The sequence below is a fragment of the Schistocerca piceifrons genome, chromosome 8 (assembly GCF_021461385.2).
Source record: "Schistocerca piceifrons isolate TAMUIC-IGC-003096 chromosome 8, iqSchPice1.1, whole genome shotgun sequence".
Classification (NCBI taxonomy): domain Eukaryota; kingdom Metazoa; phylum Arthropoda; class Insecta; order Orthoptera; family Acrididae; genus Schistocerca; species Schistocerca piceifrons.
The window spans coordinates 476,952,492-476,973,798 of NC_060145.1; the positions used below are offsets into that span (position 1 = coordinate 476,952,492).

General features: G+C 42.8%; 1 protein-coding gene across 1 annotated transcript in view; it reads left to right on the forward strand.

Moving 5' to 3' along the window:
• LOC124711386 (protein son of sevenless) overlaps positions 1 to 21,307 on the forward strand; it is a 252,363-nt gene that overhangs the window by 170,879 nt on the left and 60,177 nt on the right. Inside the window, exons 19-23 of the mRNA XM_047241436.1 lie at positions 1,024 to 1,141; positions 6,169 to 6,338; positions 9,646 to 9,762; positions 15,262 to 15,532; positions 19,998 to 20,359. Of these exons, the coding sequence (XP_047097392.1) occupies positions 1,024 to 1,141; positions 6,169 to 6,338; positions 9,646 to 9,762; positions 15,262 to 15,532; positions 19,998 to 20,359 (1,038 nt within the window). The remainder of the gene's footprint in view (positions 1 to 1,023; positions 1,142 to 6,168; positions 6,339 to 9,645; positions 9,763 to 15,261; positions 15,533 to 19,997; positions 20,360 to 21,307) is intronic.

A 21,307-nucleotide genomic window follows, 5' to 3' on the forward strand; every position in this document is an offset into this window, starting at 1 on the left:
ACCTCTGAAAACAGGTCTCTTGCACTTCGGTGTGGTACACACATTTAATATTTGTGCTTGAACCACTTCTTTTACTAATATACATTAATTTTATACAATTTAAATGCTATTGTTAATCTAACAATGGAAAATGCAGGATGGAATGTAGTTGCTACTGACCATATAGTGGAGATGCTGAGTCACAGATATGCATGACAAAAAGACTGCCAGTAAGTGAGCTTTCAGCCCAACAGGCCTTCATTGAAAATAAACAATATAACACACACCCACACACACACACGCGCGCAAACGCAACCCACACCCATGTGACCACATTCTCTGGCTGTTGAAGCCAGACTCAACAGCCATAGACTGTGGTTATGTGTGTGTGAGTTGCATTTGTGTGTGTGTGTGTGTGTGTGTGTGTGTGTGTGTGGTGTCTATATTCAATGAAGGCCTCATTGGCCGAAAGCTCACTTTCTGACAGTCTTTTTGTCGTGCCTATCTATGACTCAGCATCTCTGCTGTATGGTGAGTAGCTGCTACCTTTTCATAATATTGTTGTTAATAATTTGTGGTTTTTCAATACCCTGCAACACAGAAACTATTAGTTCCATAGAAGAAATGAATAGGGCCATTTCTGTATGAAATTTAATGTAGGTTAATTTTATGCTGGAAAAAAATTGTGCTAGAAGCTGCAGTTTTTATGTTGTTCTAGAAAAACATAGAAAGTTACCTTTAAACACCACACCCACTCTTCCACAGGATTTTTAATATTATGTTCATGGCACTATCTCCTACCACTCTACAAAGATGTGTGAATACACAGAATTTTTATCCTAATTTTCCTTCTCGTACAGGACTATTAGGAAAATCGTTAAACTGTTGACCGAAAAACCAGAAACAAAAGTCAACAGACAGTATGTCATTATTGGCTATATTTCCCTGTCAGCACTTCACATTTTCATTATACCGAAGTTCTGTTTAAGAGGTTACTCTTGGGTTTATAAATCTAACATTACTGAAATATTATTTCCCTTGCAGGCCATATCAGCTCGTTTGGAGAAAGCTCTTGAGGATGCAAGAGAGCTTAATAGTGATCATTTTCGAAAATATCAAGAGAAACTTCGTTCGATTAATCCTCCGTGTGTTCCTTTTTTTGGTGAGTTTTCTAGATAACTTGAAATAGGAGGGGGTTGTAAATTTGTTTAGTTATTCTATTTTCTATGTTCTGCATGAGGTTGAGGGGTCATTCTTTATCCTGAAAATAAGATTCTGTCAACATGGTGATCCACGGTCGTATGATAAAATATATCCTGATAATTATTGATGATGCCAGTGTTGTGAGTATAGTTATGTAGTTAGTTCTGGCTTTAGTGCCTTCCCCCCCCCCCCCCCCCCCCCCCTTCTCTCTCTCTCTCTCTCTCTCTCTCTCTCTCTCTAAGAACAGAAGCAAATGAGTTGTAGCGTATGAAAAATAACAGTGCCTTTAAAATTGTTTTCTTAAATAAAATTACTTGGCTCATACTACTGCAGTTTAACATTCTTTGGTAAATTTCAAATTGCTACCCCATCAATTTTTGCAGGAGGTGACAATTGTCATTCAAATCCTTCTACCCATTGCCATCATTTGTGTGAAATCTTGTATGTAGATGCTTAATGATAAATCTTGTATGTAGATGCTTAATGATAAATCTTGTATGTAGATGCTTAATGATAAATCTTGTATGTAGATGCTTAATGATAAATCTTGTATGTAGATGCTTAATGATAAGTCTTGTATGTAGATGCTTAATGATAAGTCTTGTATGTAGATGCTTAATGATAAGTCTTGTATGTAGATGCTTAATGATACACTCACAGTCTCGTTTTAGCATTCATTGGTGATATAAAACCATATAAAAGTGACAGAAACATTGGAAAAGTTAAAACAAATAGCACTAGGCACAATCATGTAAAACCCAATCAGATAGCTCAATCTCTCTCTTCGCAGACAACACAGAAATTATGTCTGATCAGTGGATGTCTGTTGGAAAGAGGTTTATTTGAATATTGCATGTATCATGTCATATTTTAAGCTTGGATTTGAACATGTGGACACTGTGTGGAGGCATTGTTCCTAAAAATCTTAGCTCTGAGCAGATAGAATGACATTATTTTGTATCGCCCAACAGACCTGAAACATCGACATTCAAATGGACAAAAATTGCTGTCACTGACATTGCAGTAGCTACAGCAAAATTCAGCAACTCAAAATCAGATTTCTGTGGGCCTGTCAAATTTTGTTATTAAGAAGATAGCAGATCTTATACTGCAACCACTTTATATACTAATAAATAGAATTTTTATCTTTTCCAGCCTGTTTAAAAATAATAGTAGTTGTCTCTCTACCTTAAAAAACTGGAGAAGTGCGAGTATGACTCACGCTCAGAGGATTCCACACTAACTTAATCGTGTGTATAGACAATTCATCCATCCCCGGGAATTGAGAGTATTGACAATTTTTGCCTGTTGTCAGTATTGATACTGCCAAGATAACCAGTTCCAGGAATTGTAAGATTTTTTAGAATGCTTTAATTTTGAATTTAAATTTTTTGTGCAATTTTGCATTTGTTATTGCAGTTGTGTTGACCTCATCTGCTCTTATCCCTGTAGTAGTTACTTGTAAGATTTGACAGAAGTCTCTAGAGTATAAAAACGCTACAGTCGTCCACAGGGCTATTGTTGTTATGCTTATGTCGAATTGTTCTATGGAATGGTTCAATGGATATGACATGGGATATCAGAACCTGATTCCCAAACAATGGAACTGCAATTTTGCATCAATTACGTGTATTACTTTGCTTCGAACTTTACAGATGCTGTACATGTCATAAGCATAGACAGTCAGGGAATGTTTGTTTGTAGAATAAGCAGTTGGTAAAAGGAATTTGCGATGCTAGCACCAGTGTGGCGCATTAGTCAGTTGACATTACACCTATCAGCACTAGATGGCAAAAGCATTGTTTTCACAGCAGCTGGGGGATTCTCTTCACTGTAACTCAGCCAGTTAAATTGAAATATTTGTATTGTAAATTATATGCAAACTCCTTCCTTGTGAATCACACTACCTGTTACTGAGAACCAGATCAAAATTCCCACAGTAATTGCTTAGATTTTTGACAGATTATGAGTAAAATGTAAGTCTGTAACCGAAATATATAGAGGGAAACATTCCACCTGGGAAAAATATATCTAAAAAGAAAGATGATGTAACTTACCAAACGAAAGTGTTGGTATGTTGAGAGGCACACAAACACACACACACAAAATTCAAGCTTTCACAACCCACGGTTGCTTCATCAGGATGAAAGCAAGCATGGGTTGCGAAAGCTTGAATTTTTGTGTGGTGTGTGTTTGTGTTTGTTTGTGTATCTATGAACATACCAACGCTTTCGTTCGGTAAGTTACATCATCTTTGTGTGTGTGTGTTTGTGTGTGTGTGTGTGTGTGTGTGTGTGTGTGTGTATAGCGCACATGTATGAGAGTGTACACCTGTCCTTTTTTCCCCCTAAGCTAAGTCTTTCCGCTCCCGGGATTGGAATGACTCCTTATCCTCTCCCTTAAAACCCACATCCTTTCGTCCTTTCCCTCTCCTTCCCTCTTTCCTGATGAAGCAACCGTTGGTTGCGAAAGCTTGAATTTTGTGTGTGTGTTTGTGTTTATTTGTGTGTCTATCAACATACCAACACTTTCGTTTGGTAAGTTACATCATCTTTGTTTTTAGATATATTTTTCCCACGTGGAATGTTTCTTATGTAATATAATTACAAATTACAGGCTTTGTATTTTTTCTTTTTACTTGTACTGTGAAACCATGCTTCTTGCCAAAGTTTATGAATCTAGGTCAATGGGAAGCTTCCTATAGGTTTTGATGAGTGTGTTAGTGAGCATCAAAAAATGGTCATGTCTTTTGATTGCATTGATTTAGAAGCTTTTTTCTTTTTGCCGTCATGGGACTGTAGAACTTATTATGTGACAAAATTTCAACTTTAAAACCTGTACTTGTTCCTGAGAAAAGCGGTCTTAAAAGTTGGACAGCAGTGTGGTCCAATAAAGGTTCTGTTTTTACTAATTGAGGTTCAGATCCATAAAAAGGAAACAAGTCTTGTGTTGCTAATTGCTGTCAGATTTCTTTTGCCCCGAAACTTTCGGTAATAGTATAACATTGTATGTATCAACATATTTACAAACATTTTATCTGTAATGAAACACTGACAAACTCGTTATGGCTTCAGGGAAAAATCATGTACACCAGAAGCTGTTGAAAATGTTGTTTCGGCCATATGCAGTGTCTTTGGAGCAAAATCATCTGTTGATGCTATACTGATCGATTTGAGCTAGGCATTTGCCTTGTAAAATCATTAGGATTCTTATAGTAAACTGAGGTGCTGTGACATTGTGTATTGTTAAATTTGCACAAACGTTAATAGCATGGAAAATACTCAAAGATTAAATAAGTAAGTGGAATTTATAGTCATGTGAGTGAATCCAATGACAAGAATACTGAAGGCAGTAATGATATACCTCTAACTCTTCACACCTACAAAAAACAAAAATGAGCAGATGAAAGGTACTGCTCAACATATCCAAATGCAGGCTTCCTCAGCTAATTTCAAAGGCAGGGTCTTCTAATTATGGAGCCAGGTAACAGTTTAATTATCATTTAAACCATAAAAAATTTTCCCACGTGCCACCTTTTGGTGCAAGAAGGTGAGCAATACATATAACTTGCTGAAATTCCACATCACGGTGAAGCTGTTACCTGGATGCAAACACTGCCTGTCAGCAGTCATACTGTAAATATCTTTACAGACTGTAGACGTATTCGTAAGACTTTTTGGCACGAAATATCAGGTTTGCTTTGTATTTCAATTATTATTATTATTATCATTATTATTATTATTATTAGTAGTAGTAGTAGTAGTAGTAGTAGTAGTAGAGGCAGAAGTGGCGATGGTAGTGGTATTTTGCCTCCCTAAGACTACTTGTGCTGACTGACCATTGGTGTTCTTCAAATTACTTCAGTTTTTGCATTTATTCTGAATTATTAAGATGCAGGAAGGTGAGCAGGAACCAGAGATCACTTTCTTTTCAGTTACTGCTGTTGTAGGGGAGTTACACATTGTCTGACTGCAGTGGACACTTGCGTGTCTTGCTGCAGAGCTTATGTTGCACATGAACGGTAATGGTAGTATGTTAATGTAATACATTCTGGTGTGGTTTTCCTTATGCTGAATTATTTTGATGTTGATTTAGTATTTATTTAATTTCAAATACCAGTTTACTATTCAAACAATGTGTTTTACGGTGGCGTCTCTGTATTTCACAACTGCTTTATCAGTGTATCGCTTCTCTTCAAAGAACGGAAGCATCTTTGAACGACCTTATAGCATTGATTTTCACTACTTTTGAAACTCGTCTTACGACTATTGTTTTTAAAGAATATCATTATCTTTTGGACTTTCTTGGGCAATACACCACATTGCATACTGTTGCAAGCAGTAGAAATTGAATTGATTTCTTATCTGCATCGATTGCACAAGGATCATGCATCTCGTCTTTGCTACCAGACTAATCATCAGAGTGGGGACATACCTCACATCTTGATGCTTTGGATTACTTTAACCTCCACTAAGATTTGTAGATTTAGCAAATTATGTTACGCTGCAAACATTAACCTCCAATCAGAAACATTTGGGTTAATTTTCTGAATTGCCAATGTCTGTTGGTGTCATCTTGTTTTGTGAAGAGAAACTAGAACTACTGTTATAATACTGAGAGATGAGCATGATGTGCTTCATGAAGCTTGCATAAATAAACTAATGCTGTTGACAGTGTAGCCAAAAATACCTGAATGTAGTTTCATACCAACCGACAAGATTGGATTCTCCAAATGTTGCCAAAAATGGCAGAAACAGGTAAAAGAAGGTTTCTTATTATAATGAATGTGAATACCTTAGTGTACTTAGTTCATATATGAGGTCAGTACTGTAACATATATAATGCATTTGTTTATTCTTATTAGTTTTTTTTTCAATTGGTAATATGAATATTTTCTTACACTTAAAAAACACACTTCATGAAACAGCTATTTAAGTTCATTAATTTTTACTGTTGCTAGAAATGAAAAAAAAATCATTTCTGCAGGTATGTACCTGACTAACATCCTTCATATTGAAGAGGGAAATCCTGACTACTTGCCAAACTCTCCAGAACTTATTAACTTCAGCAAACGACGGAAAGTAGCTGAAATAACGGGTGAAATACAACAGTACCAGAACCAACCTTATTGTTTAAAGACTGAACCAAAGATTCGGGTGTGTACCTATCTACTAGTATGTGGTATAATAAAAAGGTTTCTTTTGTATATATATTATGAGAGTATTGCTGCTTTTTTTACCCTTAATCTTACAATAATATGTCATCACAGGAGAAACCTGGAGTTACTCTAATCACATAATCTGATTAGAGGTTCCTTTTTCACTGAAGTCTTTGGTAAAAAGGAAATTTTGAAAGATGAAATCTATCAAAACTGGACATTTATTATGAGAAGGAAAGTTGCTACTCACCATATAGTGGAGATGCTGCAGTCTCAGGCAACTGAGGCCACACTGCTCGCAGCAGCACTAGTTCGCGGTATGTCCTCAGTTGCCTGAGACTGCAATCGTGTGTGTGCGTGTCATCTAATTTTGGCGAATGCCTTACTGACCAATAGCTTATTTGTGACAGTCTTTTGTTGTGCCTATCTGTGACTCAGCATCTCAGCTATATGGTGAGTAGAACTTTCATTCTCATAAATTGTTACATCCCATCCTCGATTTTTCATAGTTTGATCACTGGAAATTTTTGTCTCAGAGAAAATAAGTCTGTTTTCTAACAATTAAATCGGTAGTATCTGGTATTTTGATGTAGTTAGAGAAGGAAAGCTAGAAAAAAATGGTGTAAACAGACATGAGAATAAAACTGCCAGTTTCCTTTTGTGGTACTTAACTCCCCGCCCCCCCTATCTCTCTCTCTCCCCCTCCCCCCTCCCTCCCCCCACTCTTCTCCCCCCACTCTTCCTCCCCCCACTCTTCCTCCCCCCACTCTTCCTCCCCCCACTCTTCCTCCCCCCACTCTTCCTCCCCCCCACTCTTCCTCCCCCCACTCTTCCTCCCCCGCTCTTCCTCCCCCGCTCTTCCTCCCCCCGCTCTTCCTCCCCCCGCTCTTCCTCCCCCCGCTCTTCCTCCCCCCGCTCTTCCTCCCCCCGCTCTTCCTCCCCCCCCGCTCTTCCTCCCCCCGCTCTTCCTCCCCCCGCTCTTCCTCCCCCGCTCTTCCTCCCCCCCGCTCTTCCTCCCCCCCGCTCTTCCTCCCCCCCGCTCTTCCTCCCCCCGCTCTTCCTCCCCCCGGCTCTTCCTCCCCCCCGCTCTTCCTCCCCCCGCTCTTCCTCCCCCGGCTCTTCCTCCCCCGGCTCTTCCTCCCCCGGCTCTTCCTCCCCCCGGCTCTTCCTCCCCCGGCTCTTCCTCCCCCCCGCTCTTCCTCCCCCCGCTCTTCCTCCCCCCGCTCTTCCTCCCCCCGCTCTTCCTCCCCCCCGCTCTTCCTCCCCCCGCTCTTCCTCCCCCCGCTCTTCCTCCCCCCGCTCTTCCTCCCCCCCGCTCTTCCTCCCCCCCGCTCTTCCTCCCCCCGCTCTTCCTCCCCCCGCTCTTCCTCCCCCCGCTCTTCCTCCCCCCGCTCTTCCTCCCCCCGCTCTTCCTCCCCCCCGCTCTTCCTCCCCCCGCTCTTCCTCCCCCCCTCTTCCTACCCCCCCCCCCGCCCTTCCTTCCCCCCCGCCCTTCCTCCCCCCCGCCCTTCCTCCCCCCCCCCGCCCTTCCTCCTCCCCCCCGCCCTTCTCCTCCCCCCCGCCCTTCCTCCTCCCCCCCGCCCTTCCTCCTCCCCCCCCCGCCCTTCCTCCTCCCCCCCGCCCTTCCTCCTCCCCCCCCGCCCTTCCTCCTCCCCCCCCGCCCCTTCCTCCTCCCACTCCCCCCCCGCCCTTCCTCCTCCCCCCCCGCCCCTTCCTCCTCCCCCCCCGCCCTTCCTCCTCCCCCCCCGCCCTTCCTCCTCCCCCCCCGCCCTTCCTCCTCCCCCCCCCGCCCTTCCTCCTCCCCCCCCCGCCCTTCCTCCCCCCCCCGCCCTTCCTCCCCCCCCGCCCTTCCTCCTCCCCCCCGCCCTTCCTCCTCCCCCCGCCCTTCCTCCTCCCCCCCGCCCTTCCTCCTCCCCCCCGCCCTTCCTCCTCCCCCCCCGCCCTTCCTCCTCCCCCCGCCCTTCCTCCTCCCCCCCGCCCTTCCTCCTCCCCCCCGCCCTCCCTCCTCCCCCCGCCCTCCCTCCTCCCCCCCGCCCTCCCTCCTCCCCCCGCCCTCCCTCCTCCCCCCCGCCCTCCCTCCTCCCCCCCGCCCTCCCTCCTCCCCCCGCCCTCCCTCCTCCCCCCCCGCCCTCCCTCCTCCCCCCCGCCCTCCCTCCTCCCCCCCGCCCTCCCTCCTCCCCCCCGCCCTCCCTCCTCCCCCCCGCCCTCCCTCCTCCCCCCCGCCCTCCCTCCTCCCCCCCGCCCTCCCTCCTCCCCCCCGCCCTCCCTCCTCCCCCCCGCCCTTCCTCCTCCCCCCCCCCCCCCCGCTCTTCCTCCTCCCCCCCCCGCTCTTCCTCCTGCCCCCCACTCTTCCACCCGGCCCCCCCATCCCTGCCCCATTTCTTGATCTCTATTTTTATATCTATCACACATACAATATCTTAGTAGAGCTCTAAAGATCACTACTTTCTTGCACTCAAATTTGTGCTGCTAATAATTTGATTCAATGTACTGGGTGATCAAAATGTCAGTATAAATTTGGAAACTGAATAAATCACGGAATAATGTAGATAGGTAGGTACAAATTGACACACATGCTTGGAATGACATGGGATTTTATTAGAACCAAAAAAATACAAAAGTTCAAAAAATGTCCGACAGATGGCACTTCATCTGATCAGAATAGCAATAATTAGCATAACAGAGTAAGACAAAGCAAAGATTATGTTCTTTACAGGAAATGCTCAATATGTCCACCATCATTACTCAACAATAGCTGTAGTCGAGGAATAATGTTGTGAATAGCACTTAAAGCATGTCGGGAGCTATGGTGAGGCATTGGCGTCGGATTTTGTCTTTCAGCATCTCTAGAGATGTCGATCAATCACGATACACTTGCGATCTCAGGTAACCCCAAAGCCAATAATCGCACAGACTGAGGTCTGGGGACCTGGGAGGCCAAGCATGACGAAAGTGGCGGCTTAGCACACGATCATTACCAAACGACACATGCAAGAGATCTTTCATGCATCTAGCAATATTGGGTGGTTCTAATAAAACCCCATGTCATTCCAAGCATGTGTGTCAATTTTTACACCTCTATATACATTATTCCATGGTTTATTAAGTTTTAAAATTTATACTGACTTTTTGATCACCCGGTATTATTCGTGTTTTAAGTCTGTCTCTGGTTTCACTGTATTTAATGTAAATCTTCCTTTTCATATCTTTATAAAAAATAGAATATAGAATATGCATACATTGTAACTACAACTCCACATGCCATAACTTCAAAATTATTTTTTAAGTGTCCTTTTTTATTGCAGCATTTTTTGGAAACACTGGCACCATTTGAAGATATGAAAGATGCAGATATCAGCAATTACTTGTACAATAAGTCATTGGAAATAGAGCCTCGTGGTTGCAGACAGCCACCTAGATTTGTGAGTAAAAAATAAATAAATAAATAAATTTATGTAGCGTGATAATTGCAGGAAATGGCAATAAAACTTCAATATAAAACACACACAAATAGGTTCAGTTAACGTACAGGGCCTCTAAAAATAAATTGTGGAAAATGCATGAACTGAACAGTGACAGTATCTGCCTCTCACTCATTAATGTATAACCCATTTGGGTCATGACCACTATTAACTGATTCTTATTGTGAATGTCTGGCAATATGGAGCACTGATTAATTAAGGAAAATAAACCCTTTCAATGAATCTGTAATCATTGTGAACTTTATGAACCGTTCTGTCATAGTAATTTAAGAATTTTTTATTATTTTATTTCACATTAAATGCTTTGACCCTTGCATCTTCAGAAGTTGTAATTAAGATCAGAAGCAATATAAAAATTGTTAAGTATAATGTATGTACATATCAAGCACTAACAGCAGTGACACATCACTTGTTAAACTTAAAACTTCTCAAATAAGGTGAATGTATAGTAAACTGTGTGCTGAAGCAAGGTGTCAACTACCAGTTAAGCTCAAAAGTTCACACTGGCAAAAATGGTAGCCGAGAGGCAACACTACAAATACTACCTGACAAATTTTGAAATATGACTTCATAGTTGATCATTGTACTGTGCACGATGAAGCACAGAAGGATGAATAGAAGTTTACATTTCGTTTGTTTAGATAGAAATGATGCAAGCGTAATGGGAATGAAGTAATACATGGAATATTGGTTCAAGCTTTCAAACATTTCAATCATTATTGATCGATTAACAGTTATAGTCATCAGTCTATAGTCTGGTTTGATGCCGCTATCGAAATTTGTGTTCTGTTCAATTCTATTTGTATCTGCATTGCAGCAACAGCTGACATCCACTCGAACTTGCTTATTGTATTTGAGCCTTGGTTGTCTTCTACAGTTTTAACCCCTAACTCTTCCCTTCCTTCCCTTCCTTACCAAACTGACTATTGCTTGATGTCGCAAGATGTGTCCTATCAATCAATCCCTTCTTTTAGCCAACATGTGCCATAAATTTCTTTTCTGTTCAGTTCAGTATGGCCTCAGTAGTTACCCACTCCGCTCAAGTAATCTACAACATGCTTCTGTAGCACCACATTTCAAAAGTGTGTGTTCTTTTCTCAACTATCCTATTTATCATCCATGTTTCACTGCCTTTCAGGGCTGCACTTCAAACAAATGCTTTCAGAAAAATGCATCCTAACACTTAAATTTATGACAGATATTTTAATATTGTTCTTTTTCAAGGGCACTTTCCTTGCTATTGTCAGTTTACATTTTATATCTCTCCACTTTCGGTGTCATTGTCTTGCTACACAAATAGCAAAACTCATCTACCATTTCCAGTAATTCATTTCCTAACCAAATTATCTGGGCTTGATGTGATTTAGCTAAACTTCTTTCTTCAGGGACACAGGATGTTTATTCTCAACATTTCCCTACTTGTCTCTGTTAACAATACATATGTGAAATAGAAATAAAAAATTTCAGCATTTATTGCAGTAAGCAGGTGCATTTGCTTTGCCAGCTCATGGTAAACCACCTCAAGTGAATCTTGGAACCCCTGATGAAGCAACTTTCACTATATCACAAGTAGAAACCTGAGAAACCAAAATACAGTCAGCGGATTTCTATTTGAAATATCCCTGTGTGGCATGTGAAAGCATTACAAATTCATTGAAATACTAGTACACTCCATTAGCTTTTCTAATTAACCTTATCTCTTTTCAAGAAAATACCCATTCTGAACAGCTGATCTTCCAGTCCCTTTACCATCTCTGCCCCAAGATGGCCTATATCAGTTACTCCACCCTTCTGTAAATAATCTGTGTTAGTATTTCACAACCATGACTTATTAAATTGACAGTTTATATCAAGCAGTGGAAAGTCGAGGATGGAATTGCTACTCACCATATAAAGGAGACTTGAGTTGCTGATAGGCATGTTGAAAAGACAGTTATGCATTTAACCCTTCAATTGAAAGGCCACCTACCAAAATAGAGGACACACACATACATTCGACAAGCACAACTCGCACACATGACCAGTCTGGCCACTGTGGCCAGACTGCAGACTAAAACTGCACCTTGCAGAAACACCAGTCTTGTATAGGTGGTGGGGGTACAGAGGTGGAGGGGAAGGGATAGCAGGATAGGGGTGGGGAAAGATGTAGTTCTGCACGTGGAAACATGCAGGGGCATGGTGGGGGTGGGCTAGGGCTAGGGCTGCTAGGTGCAGTCAAGTTTTGTGGGCAGGCACTAACGAACGTTGAGGCCAGGGGGTTATGGGAACTTATGATATATTACTGGGAGAGTTCCTACCTGTGCAATTTGAAAATGCTGGTGTTGTTAGGAAGGAGCCAGATTGTGAAGTGGTCATTGAAATGAAGCACATAATGTTAAACAGTGTGCTCAGTAACTGGGTGGAGCAGATGTCTTGTGGCCAGTCGGTTGGTGGCCATTCATGTGGATAGACTGCTTGTAAGTTGTCAGGCCCATGTAGAATGTAGCACGGCGATTGCAGCTTAGTTTGTATATCATATGGCTGCTTTCACAGAAGGGCCTGCCTTAGATGGGGTAGGAAATGCTTGTGACAGAATTGGAATGGGTGATTGTGGTAGGATGTATGGGACACGTCTTGTATTCAGGTTTATTGCAGGGATATTAGCCATGAGGCAAGGGATTGGGGGCACAGTTGGAGCAGAGATGAACAAGAATATTGCACAGGTTTGGTGGGTGACAGAATATCTCTATGGGAGTGGTAGGAAGGATAGTGATTAGGATATTCCGCACTTTAGGTCACAATGTGAGGTAGTCAAAACCCTGGGGGCAAATACGATTCAGTTATTGCAGTCCTGGGTGGTATTGAGTCATGAGAGGTGCGCTCCATTGTGGCCGGACAATGGGTGTGTGGGCAGTGGTGGATGACTGGAGATATTAGGTGCAGGAGGTCTGTTTCTCTAGAATGTTGGGAAGGTAATTACAGTCTGTGAAGACTGCTGTGAGACACTTGCTATATCTGGAGGACTGCTTGTCACTACAGATGCGATGACCTTGGGTGGATTGGCTGTGTGGATGAGATATCTTGACATGGAGTGAGACACCTGTCAAAGTGGAGGCATTGCTTGTGGTTCGTAGGTTTAATGAGGAGAGGTGGGGGAGGGGAGGGCAGTTGGCATCAACAATGATACCAGGGCACCTTGTGGTAAAGGACAGGAACTGTGAAGAGTTGATGGAGGAAATGACTGATGTATTTTTATATAGGAGGGTAGGTTAAGAGTCATAGGTTGAAGGTGTTGGTCCACGAGATCGGAAATTGTTACTTCAGGGACACAGTAATTTGCCCAAATGAGTCATCCTGAGTGGTTGGGATTATAGACTTTAGAAGGCAGTGCAATAGGAGTTCTGGGAGTAGTAGAGATGAGAGGAGGGGGAGGGGGGGGAGAGAGTGGGGGGGGGGGGTAAGTTCTGAGTTAGGCCTAAGGATTTGAGGAGGGACTGCAGATACTTCTGGATTTCTGGAATGGGGTCACTGTGGCAGGGTTTGCAGGTGGATGAATCTGCCAGCTGGCGGAGTCCTTCTGCCATATAATCCCAGCAGTTCAAAACCACAGTAGTGGAACCTTTGTTGGATCAGCAGCAGTTTTCAGCTGGTATGTTTGTTTTTCCTGCAGGTGTACAGTTGGTTTCCATGTTAAGAGTTTGAGTGATGGTGAGGCAAGGTTCGAGGGAGTGATTTGGGGGCAGTGGGGGTGGTTGAATGGAGTTGTGAATTGAGTCAGGCAGGTTTCAGTATTGGTTTGGGTTGGGTGTAATTTCTAGCATTTGTGATGAAAATGTTCCCATTGGAGGGACTAGTAGGAGGAGAGAAGGTCTTTTGAGGGAGGTTTGTAGTCTGTTGTAGAGGTGGCGGATAGTTGTATAATCAAAGGCTGCAGTAGGAGGTGAACAGGTGGAATTGGAGAAACAGGTGGAATTGGAGAATTTTTTTGAGATGGCGTTCTGAATGTTGCTGTAGTTCCTGGGGGGGTTAGAGTTTCAGTGTGAGAAATTTAATGCAGGAATTTGTGATTGCAAAGCAGGAAAATTTTATGGTTGGAGAAGTGGTGTTGCAAGGCAGTTTGGGTGTGATTTTTGTGGTTTTTCAGGACTAGATTGGCAAGTATGTAATCTGACCAGATAAAGGTCATTGTGGAAGGAGGGATTGTGGCCAGAAATGGGTAATTTGAGGGGGTGGGATCACTCCATAGCTGAGCAACAATGCAGGAACAGTATGTGGGACTGGGTCCTGGCTAACAGTTCAGTAATACACACCTGTCAGTGCTTGATTTCAACAGTATTTAATTTTAAAAAAATGGAATGAGTTGAAAGAAAAATTGACTGTTGTTGGTGGATTTCGGTGTTTGGATGATGGCTATCTGTTCCATGTATTACTTGTTTGTATTACAATTTACCCATAGTGTGAGAATATAGTTACAGTGAAACTCCACTTTTATGCTTTTCAAGGGACTTCCAAAAAATGGCGTAAAATGCGGGAAAATGTAAAATGTGGGAAATAACATTTTAAGCTGTAGAAGTTATGTATAGCAACCACTTGTACTTTATGTATGATATATGCACATAACAGGCATCAGAAGACTTGTCAGAGACTTGCTTATTATATAATGAAGGTTTATTATATAATAAAAACCACTGATGTAACTGGAACTGATAACTGTCTGGGAAGTAGGAACGTTTGACTCAATTTCATATGTCATAATCGATGTTTTTGAAAGCCTGCAGCTGTCATTCGACAAAGGTCTCATGATGATCACAACAATCATGAAACTGTTTTTGCACAGTAGAGAAAGTTTGAAAATGGCTGTGATTGGTCATGATATCTTATTCGAAAGAACCTAGTTACTCCCATCAGCCACCACGCCAAGTAGAGCTTGGCAGCGGCAGGAGATAGGGCACAAATTGCTCCAACACTTCTTACGCACTTACTGGTTCAAATCCACTGCGTAGAGTGCCTTGGTGTGAAGAAACTTAATGACATCATATTTGTAAACACTACTGGACGGCCAACATCATGTCAGCATCATTTTCTGTTCACAAACATATTTTCGTAATGCATAAATCATGGGAAAATTATAAATATGTTGATGCAAAATCAGGTGCAAATTAACATTGTGGGCATAGGATATTTGATGGGACTGGTAAAAAATGTCAGAAAGGGCGAGAAAACTTAAATTCCGAGAACGTAAAAGTGGTGTTATAGGGTATCAATTCTGCACCATAAATGGAAATAATCTTTAAGTCTTTACAGAAAATTTAATTGCAACCTGCCTTATCAGTACTGTGTGTGTGTGTGTGTGTGTGTGTGTGTGTGTGTGTGTGTGTGTGTGTCTCAGAGAGAGAGAGAGAGAGAGAGAGAGAGAGAGAGAGAGAGAGAGGGGATTATTTTTGTGTTCATTTGTTTCAGTCTCGAAAATGGCCAGATTTGAATCTTAAATCACCTGGTATTAAACCACGCAACCTCCCTGGTCGCAGTCATCCTCCTGGCCCATTGCCTTCTTTGGGAGAGCGTCATCTGTTTCCTTCCACAAACCGCTTGCCAGAGGATGGAGAAGAAACAACCACCCCACGAACACCACACACCTGCTCGGCTCCACATACACCTCCACACCATGTACCAACACCTGCATCCTCAGCTGCCGACTTCTCTGTTTTTGCAAACATTATGATTGGGCAAGGTGAGTTCTCTGCTCCTGTCCATATTATTGTAAATAATCTCAAAAACAAATTAGCTCAGTAAAATACAAAAATAAATGTTGAAAGGGTTCCATCCAAATCTCACCATCATGTTTTCACTTACCGGTCTTTCTACTGTATCTTCGAACTCGGCAATCATTGTAATCAGTTTTGTAATATTAAGGTATTTCTTTCACAACCTTGTGTGCCTTTTCATCAAATGAAATCCTAGAAATGACATAAACCAGATTTTCTAGTGTGTTTTGAAAGGGTGCTTGGCTCGAGTTAATAATGCATAACTCGCTCAGTCACAAACTCGATTTCAAGTGTCCTGTGTTTTTACAAGAAGTACTGCAGTATTGGTAATGTGACTGACTCCCATGTAATGTCATGAACAACCAGCCTGTGCTGCCATGAGTAGCTTACATATCTGAATGAACACACACTTATTGTACAAATGACTGTTGGATGGCTATTTCATTATATAATTTAGATGACCAGAGAAGAAAATTCTGCTCAATATATTGTGTCCACAATACAGCAAGCTCCAGATTATCCAAGGTAATACCAATCCAAGACTGCACAGATAACTAAAAAGCACAGATAATCCCAAATACAGGTAAACGTTCAGGAATGCAGTATGCAGCTGTAACAGTATATTTTATTAGAGACATAACAAGTAAATGTCACTTTGAAAGTGCACTGCATTACTCACATGTTACTTGTGTGAAACCTGAGTAGAAATTATTAACCTTTAGCTCCCAGGGTAAGGGCGAGACAAGTGCACTTACAGAAAATTGCCAGCATATGTGTTAAGAGGGCAGTGCCTCCATATTTAGCTGAATGTGAAATGAGAGATGATGGAGAAAATATGTTGGCCATGTCCGACACAGGGACGGGGAAGTGAATGTGAGTCACATGCTTAATAGTGTATTCTAAACAAAGGTTTTTGTTCTAAATGTAGTAGAATACTTCAGGCTTAATTTTTTACTTTTATCTTTAAATCTGCAAATTATATTCAGATAATCCACGAACAGGATGACACATGTCAGCATAATTGGGAACTAGCTGTACTTTAAAAAATATTGCCAGTTTTACAGGATATTAGGCCTCAATCGGCCTTTAACTGTACGATTTATGATGCTTATGAAATATGTTACCTTATGGCCTGCAATATGGATAGTAAGAGTGAGTCCAAGGTAAAGGTATATAATTTGAGGAGTAAAGGTAAGGACCCAATGAATAATAGAGGAATTGAGTTGTTGAAAGGCACATGAAGAAGACAGAATACTTTGAAATGAATCACTTTGTGAGTAAGAGTACACAAAACATACGGATACATTGGCCTGGCTGACTACATAGTGCCGGCACTGTAGCTCGATTGGATTGGTGATTGTGTCTGACAGATGGGGTTGGGGAAGAGTGGCTGGTGGTGAGGAGGAAGAGACGATAGTTGCGAGAATAGAAATGTGGAAGGCAGAGGCAGCGAGTACAATAGGGAGAAAAGCAGTATGCGCATCAGAGATGGTGAAGGTCCTGGGGAAGGAGTGGAGGTGGGTGTTGGGCAGAGGTCTAACAGCGATACAGACCTGGAGGATTATGGAAAAACAGCATGTGTTGCAGGGACAACTCCCATCTACACATTTTGGGAGAGCTGGTGTTGAGGAGAAGAATCTGGATGCATGGGTGGTGAAGAGGCCACTGTGCGAAGAGGCTACTGTGCTCGATGGCGTATTCTGGTCTTGACCACCCTTTGAAAGTGACAGTTTGTTTGAAAAGCTTGTTGGTGCTCGTGCCCACACACAGTGCTGTGCAAGAATTGCGGCGGAGCTGTTACAACATAACTGCTTTCACAGGTGGCCTCTACCTCCGATAGCACAGGATAAGCCTGTGATGGGACTGGAGTGGGATGAGCAGAGTGGTTGAAATGGTTGGTTCTCATACTGGGGTTTCCCGCAGAGATATGATCAAGGAGGTGCAAAGTAAGGGTAGACCAGGATACAGCATAGATAAGGTTGGGTGGTGGAATACTACTTTGAGAGGGATAGGAAGGATTGTGTTTGCTGTTCCTTATTGTCGAGCACGACAATAGCCTTCGAAGCCCTGACTGAGAGTATGGTTCAGTTGTTCAAGTCCAGGATCGTACCGAGTGATATATGTACAGCAATTCCCTTTATGTCAAGATCCCCACTGGTACAGCATGACCCCTCTCAAACAGTACTTTTCCTGACGTCTTGATTTCAAACCCACTGCCTCATTCCTTATACATATATCTCCTACAGTCTCATGCATAACTACTTACTTTTTGACAATACAAGGTAAATGATAGATAAAAAATATACTCGTTGAGCTGCGGCAAGAGAACACACACATAAAAAGGTTTAACTTTTACAAGCTTTTGGAGCAGAAGAGTTGAAAGGGAAGGACGAGGGGTGAAAGTAAAGGACTGAAGAGGTTTAGGGAAAGTGGTACAGTTCAGAAAGTTCACCTAGAACCTCGGGCCAGGGGGGGCCTACCAGACGGGATGAGGAGGCATTTTGATGATGAGGGCTCTGTGTGCTGGCCAGCCTGGATTTGGTTTTTAGGTGGATTCCCACATCCCACTAGATGTATACTGAGCTGGTTCCCGTGTTCCGCTTGGGTACACGATATACAAACGTTCAGAACACTTTCTCTACCAGCACACGGAATTTACTCGATGTGCTTTTGTCTTGGGGGGGAGGGAGGGGGGGGGGGGGGGAGTGAATAGGAGACTGCTGACGTAGCTGTCTGGTCTCCTTAAACACTTGCACGTCGTCAGCAGCACCCTGTTACCACACACAGCAACTAGCTGTAAAGGCACACTCCTTCATCACTCAGTATCATTGCAGGCTGGAACAACCAAACTGTATCCTTCACCAGAACTTTGAGTATTTATCTCCATGTCCAAAAGTAAGGAACATCCTACCCACAATCCTTCCCATCCCTCCTAAAATTGGTATCCCATTTCCCACCTAGTCTATGTAATATCCTACTTTGTCCTTCCTCCTCACCCTCTCTGGACCTCTTGCCACACGGGTCATACTTCTGTGGAAAGCCCAGGTGAAAGATCTGTCAGGTACCCAATTTACAGTTCTATAGAAGGTAGCAGTATGCATTCTAGTTATATTTAATTATACATTTGCTTGAGAGGTGGCAGTAGAACAGAAATATGGCAATACGATGATAAATAATCAAAAACATTTATAAGCAGAGATGATATTCAGTTGTACTTAAAATTTTGGTGGACGTGTTTTGAAGTCCTGTACCTAGTACCTGTAACTTTGCTGTCTGTTGGCAGGCGGTAATTTAATAACTGTGACTGAAAATATTATGCAGACACTCTTAACTGTTCCTATTGTTTCATAAATGATGACTGCGTTGTAGGAACTTGTCTTCTGGGTGGAACTGATGGAACTTAAACTGCAGGAACTGTACAAACAGAGTAAGCAGTAGCAACTGAGTTGACTGTTGGCAATGCATTGTTTTTTATGCCTGTTGGCAGAAGGATCTCCATACGTGCACATACTTGGCGGAAACAAAGTAGTCCATGGTTGACAGTGCCGTTTGTAGTGGCTGAAAACACTACAAGCAGACAAATATTATGCGATTATGGACATGAGACAGAAGCAAAAGGTAGTCCCACTTAGTGAGCGCCATCTGGAGATAGCTGATTGAAACTGAGAGTGCGTCTGATGACTGATACACCTGTGTGGTGATAGCATCTCGTGGTATTGCCGTGTACCTCTTGCGCTGTGTATACAGCAATACTGCTATGTTAATACAATTAGTCATAAAATATTAATTGTTGAAAACTAGAATGAGAATCCAATCATTTAAAAAATTGATCTTACCTTTATGTGTTACGAAGTAATATTTCACCCTTAATGAAACATGCAGGAGAAAGGTGAGCAATGTTAGAAACTTCGATTTTATTTTTAATCTGTGAAATTTTTTCTCATCTGGCAATTTCTTGTAACACGTTCTTCACTTTGATTTTTATTGTTAAGAGCTCTCTCCAGATTAAAAAGTTCTATCTTCGTGCATGTTGTGTAACTGAATAGTGGCAGATCACTAGCTATTTCACTGAATAAACATACAAACTGAGAATTTGCAATTTGTTGCCCTATTTGTATATAACATAAATTATATATCTCACCCAGCTTCTTTCATTCAGTGCGACATACTTTCTATAAAATTTACATCTGGAATTGCAAACTGTAAACTTTGTGGTGAATTTCTTGATGAGGTCCTAAATTATCAGGAAAAGTGATTGCAAAAAAACATTATCATAATTCATCACAATATTTCTGGTCGAATTAGCAAATATTGTATGCGAAATTGTATTTACTATCATGAATAATATTGAAATTTGGGTGCCATTTTGATTGCTACTAAATGTTTGCAGAGTAGTTAATAAAGTACATGAATAATATTTCATATTTACAGCTGCTCCTTCTTTTGGAAGTTCTGGCAACCAGTCTCCTGGCCCTATATCTTCAACACCAGCCCCAAGTTATCCCAGTCTGGTACCAGCTTCAACTTCGGCAACAGCTTCTGCATCTGCGTCTCCCGCTACGTCTCCTGCAAATACTGGTGGCACGAGCCCGTCTTTTTCTCTTCAAGGACACAGTCACTCCAGCATGCAGCAGATACCTCAGTCTGGCACTCAGATGCAGAGTTCCTCCCCCTCCTGCACTGCAGCTCCAGTGCCGAGCCCTCGGCTGCCGCCACCCCTGCCTCCGAGGATCCGACGGCGAGAGAGTTCAGTCAGTGAAAGCTCTGCCTCTTCAGCAGTCAGTTCACATCAGGTAAATTACAATTACTCTCTCCCTTCCCCTCCTGACCTGTCCCCTCCTCCCAGCCAGTCCTCCCCTGCCCTCACCTCCCCATCCAAGCCAACCTCCCCTCCCCTCCCCGTCCAAGCCAACCTCCCCTCCCCTCCCCCGTCCAAGCCAACCTCCCCTCCCCTCCCCTCCCCGTCCAAGCCAACCTCCCCTCCCCTCCCCCTCCCCTCCCCGTCCAAGCCAACCTCCCCTCCCCTCCCCTCCCCTCCCCGTCCAAGCCAACCTCCCCTCCCCTCCCCCTCCCCTCCCCGTCCAAGCCAACCTCCCCTCCCCTCCCCGTCCAGGCCAACCCTCCCCTCCCCGCCCAGTCCAACCCTCCCCGACTGCCCTCTAAACCCCCCCCTTCACGACCTCCCTTTCCTTCCCCCTCCCGCGCCATGCTCCCCCCCTCCCTCCCTCTCCCTCCTCCACACACACACACACACACACACACACACACACACACACACACACACACACATTAAAATGCGAGTTATCTTGTGAAATAATCCATACATATTTTAAAAATATATGTATGTATATTCCACATGTCCTCCTAAACAATTGCACTGATTTCAATCAAACTTTGTACACACATACCTATAAAAGGTGTGAGGGTGGAAAAGCAGTGTAGACCCATATTTTATTCATCCAGTATTTCAGAATGAGAGCACTTAGTGACTTGCATAAAACTTAACACATTATTTCAAACTTTCATGAAACTTTTTCTCACTGGCAAGGCGCAGAAAAATGATGAAAGAGAAAAGTTTATTGCTTACTACATTTTTGCCGTTCATGCAGTCAAACTTTAGCATGTGGCATACCAGTACCAACAAAATTATGTCTTTATATGATACATAGTTCATGCTGTACGTTAATAAACATCGAGCTGTGTGAAAATGAACCTGCAGGGTAAAATTCAGCAGAGATACA